The sequence below is a fragment of the Salvia miltiorrhiza genome, chromosome 6 (genome assembly GCF_028751815.1).
Source record: "Salvia miltiorrhiza cultivar Shanhuang (shh) chromosome 6, IMPLAD_Smil_shh, whole genome shotgun sequence".
In the NCBI taxonomy this organism is placed as follows: domain Eukaryota; kingdom Viridiplantae; phylum Streptophyta; class Magnoliopsida; order Lamiales; family Lamiaceae; genus Salvia; species Salvia miltiorrhiza.
The window spans coordinates 26,004,243-26,007,361 of record NC_080392.1 but is presented as its reverse complement, the minus strand read 5'-3'; the positions used below and the strand labels follow the sequence as shown (position 1 = coordinate 26,007,361).

Here is a 3,119-nt window from a genome sequence, read left to right as displayed (position 1 = left end):
TGATGATGTCAATAAAGCTCCTCCAGTTCACGGCCTCTCTCCGATGACAAAGACTGGCTCCATGTCTAGTTCCCATCCTTCCTCAGCTAGGCCTAATTTGCCGACATATGCGCACGACTTTGCGTTGGTGGCGGTTGCAAAGCAGTGCGATCCTACGTCACTGTTGGTAGCAGCCGCTAATGATTGCTCAACGACGATTGATCGTCCGACAGATTCGTTTGCTGCCAAGGTTCAACCTAGGCTCAAGAAATAGGGCATTTCTATCTACGGTCTGTGTGCTCTTCAACCTTCTCATGAGGGAGAGGTTGTGACGCTATTGGTCCCACATATCGCTTATCAAAAGCGGTTAGATGAATTCAAGTTTACCTTATTTAGTAGGGTTATTCTCCGTAAAGGAGACAAGCCACGTCTGTTGGAAGATATCAAAACTGCACTACAATAATTATGGCAATGCTTTGATTGTCAATTCATCCCTATGGCCAAAGACTTTTTCACGGTGAAGTTCTCAACGCTGAACGATAAAAGAAAAGCCAAGGATAAGGTTATTTTAGAGCTATCAATGGGCCAAGTTCGACTTCGTGAATGGAGTCGCTATTTCAACCCATATAAGGAAGCTTCTTCTTTAGCTGAGATTTGGTTGCGCATTTATTATCTGCCTGTGGAGATGTGGACTCAGGAGATTATAGCAGGGATTGGTTATGCACTGGGACATCCGTTACGTATTGATCACGCGGCGCATGGACAAGCGGGACACTTTGCTCGTGTTCAGGTTAAAGTGGATATGGCGAAGCCTCTTTTGGAATATATGGATGATGGTATAATAATGCTTTTCACATTGAATTTGGCTTTGAAACTTTGCCGTTGTTTTGCTCGCGTTGTAAAATTACTGGCCACTCTACGGATAAATGTCGAAAGATGCTGAAATCTAATGTTGATGTTGGAGAAAACAAAGCTTCGCTTGCTGCCGCCCCCAAGTCGAAGGAGCATCCTAAAGCCCGGGGTACGAATCCCTCTTGGCAGCCTAGAGGACAAGATAATATCACAAAGGATCAGGGGGATATTGTGAAGGATCATATGTCGGGGCCGGATTTGGCTGCCATTCTTGTGCCGATCAAGGAAAATGAGCTGCCTCCTGTGGGTGTCTCAAACTGGTTTGATGTGCTTGATGATGAGGACGTTGAGGGTGATAAAATTGTTAAGGGAGTGGCAGGGTCAGGGATTGAAGGAAAGCAGATTGAGGATGGTATGACACAGGTGGCACTCTTGGGTACTGCCAAAGAAACAGTTGCTAATGAGCGTGGGCTTAGTCGGATGCCTAGGGTGAGACGGTCGGTGTAACACCCCGTATTTTGAGAAGCTAATTGTGCCATAGCTCGAATTTAAATTGAGTTTTAAATATTAGCTAGAGGAATTATGCACGTGGGCGAATAAATGAGACAAGAATTATTTTTGAGAGTTTAATAAGAGGCGATATTATTTTCTCGGGCCTTATAAATCCTATTATTGAGAGACATATCTTCGCCCTATATTTTTATTGAAATGTCTATGTGATATAAATATTTTACTTGGTAGAATATTCACATATGATTTATTGATGCATTGTAATTATGATATTAGTAATATCATAATTGAGATAAATTTTTCCTCACACGTGAATAGATATATTTTATTGGGATATATTCCTACACACTAAATAAGAGTTATATTTATTCAAGTATATATATATAGATATATATATATATATATATACACCTCTCTCTCACTCTCACTCGATCTCTCTCACTCTCTCTCTCGGTCTTACTCTCACCCTCACGCACTCCCTCCCCTCTCCCACATTACTCTTCTCTTCCCCCATAAATGGAGACCACATGCACCATTAAGGAGCCCCTAAAAGGCTAATCTAACTAGCCAACACAATCCCCCTTCTCAAGCTCACACATGCACATGCTCACACTTCTCTCCCCCCCCTTGCTCGATCTCCCTCTCTCGGTCTCTACCTCTCTCTCACACTCTTCTCTTTCTCCACCTTAAATGAAGCATATGCAAGCATAGTAAGCCATCTAAGGCCTACTCTCTCTAGCCAACATCCCTCCACACTTCAAGCTCTCACAAGCACATGCACACATCTCTCTCAGCTCCCTCTCTCTCGTCCCTCACTCTTCTCTCTTCTCTTCTTCTCTCTTCTCACTCTCTATTCCCCTCACTTCATGACATCCTCACACATTAACTCCATATTTACTACAAGATATGCATTAATGAAAGAAATCACACCATCACTTCTCATCAAGGCAAGCTCTCTCTCTCCCCTTTCTCCTTCATATTTTCGGCAGCCCCCCTCCTCACTCCACCACACTTCTCTCCTTGTTTCACCATTTTTGGAAAGAGTTAAGGAAGCCAAAAGTGTTCTACCTTCACACTAAAGTCATCAAGTGTGCTCCAATCTTCAAGCACAAGCTCCAAGCATACTACGCATCATCTTCTACTCCACCTCCATTGATCTTGTTGGTAGCAACCTCAATCCTCCTCTTATGTTACATATATATTTTCATGATGTATAAGCATGTATATTGAAGCATATTGAAGCATGATAGTCCCCTCTCTACTCTTATGATTTTCGAAAATGTTGGTGAAAGAAAGCATATGAACTCCATCAAACTTTCCACTACTCCTCATATGCTCATACACCTCTACATGTTAGATGCATGAGAATGGAAGATATGTTTCTTGAAAACCCTTAAGAGGGTTATATGTTATGATAATTGAAGCATGATGAGTTATTAGTGAGAAAATGCATGAGAATAATGGTGGAATTATAGATCTATGATTATATGTGTAAATGTTGTAATTTCAACCATTTTGAGAAAACTTCTTACGTTCTGGACTGATGAGTCGACGAGGTTTCCCTCGTCCAAAAATATTCAAAATTTTACAGTATGTATATATATGTGTTTTATAAGCTCTGGTAAAATTTCAAGTCATCTGGACTTCGTTTACTACCCTTTTAAAATATAAAACTTTTACTGCACATTTCCGCCGGAAATCTAGAAGGGCAGTCCCTTGAGTCACACTTTTCAGTGACTTCCAAAAATATTCAGCCTCCCAAATTTTTATGGAAGAAA

The 3,119-nt window shown here is 41.3% G+C and overlaps 1 protein-coding gene across 1 annotated transcript; it reads left to right on the top strand.

Annotated features, from left to right (window-relative positions):
• Positions 1 to 475: 475 nt before the first annotated feature.
• On the top strand, positions 476 to 1,338 carry LOC130990687 (uncharacterized). Its single transcript, XM_057914912.1, has 2 exons — positions 476 to 815; positions 944 to 1,338. The coding sequence occupies exons 1-2, from the start codon at positions 476 to 478 to the stop codon at positions 1,336 to 1,338; spliced, it is 735 nt and encodes a 244-aa protein (XP_057770895.1).
• The last annotated feature ends 1,781 nt before the right edge of the window (positions 1,339 to 3,119 follow it).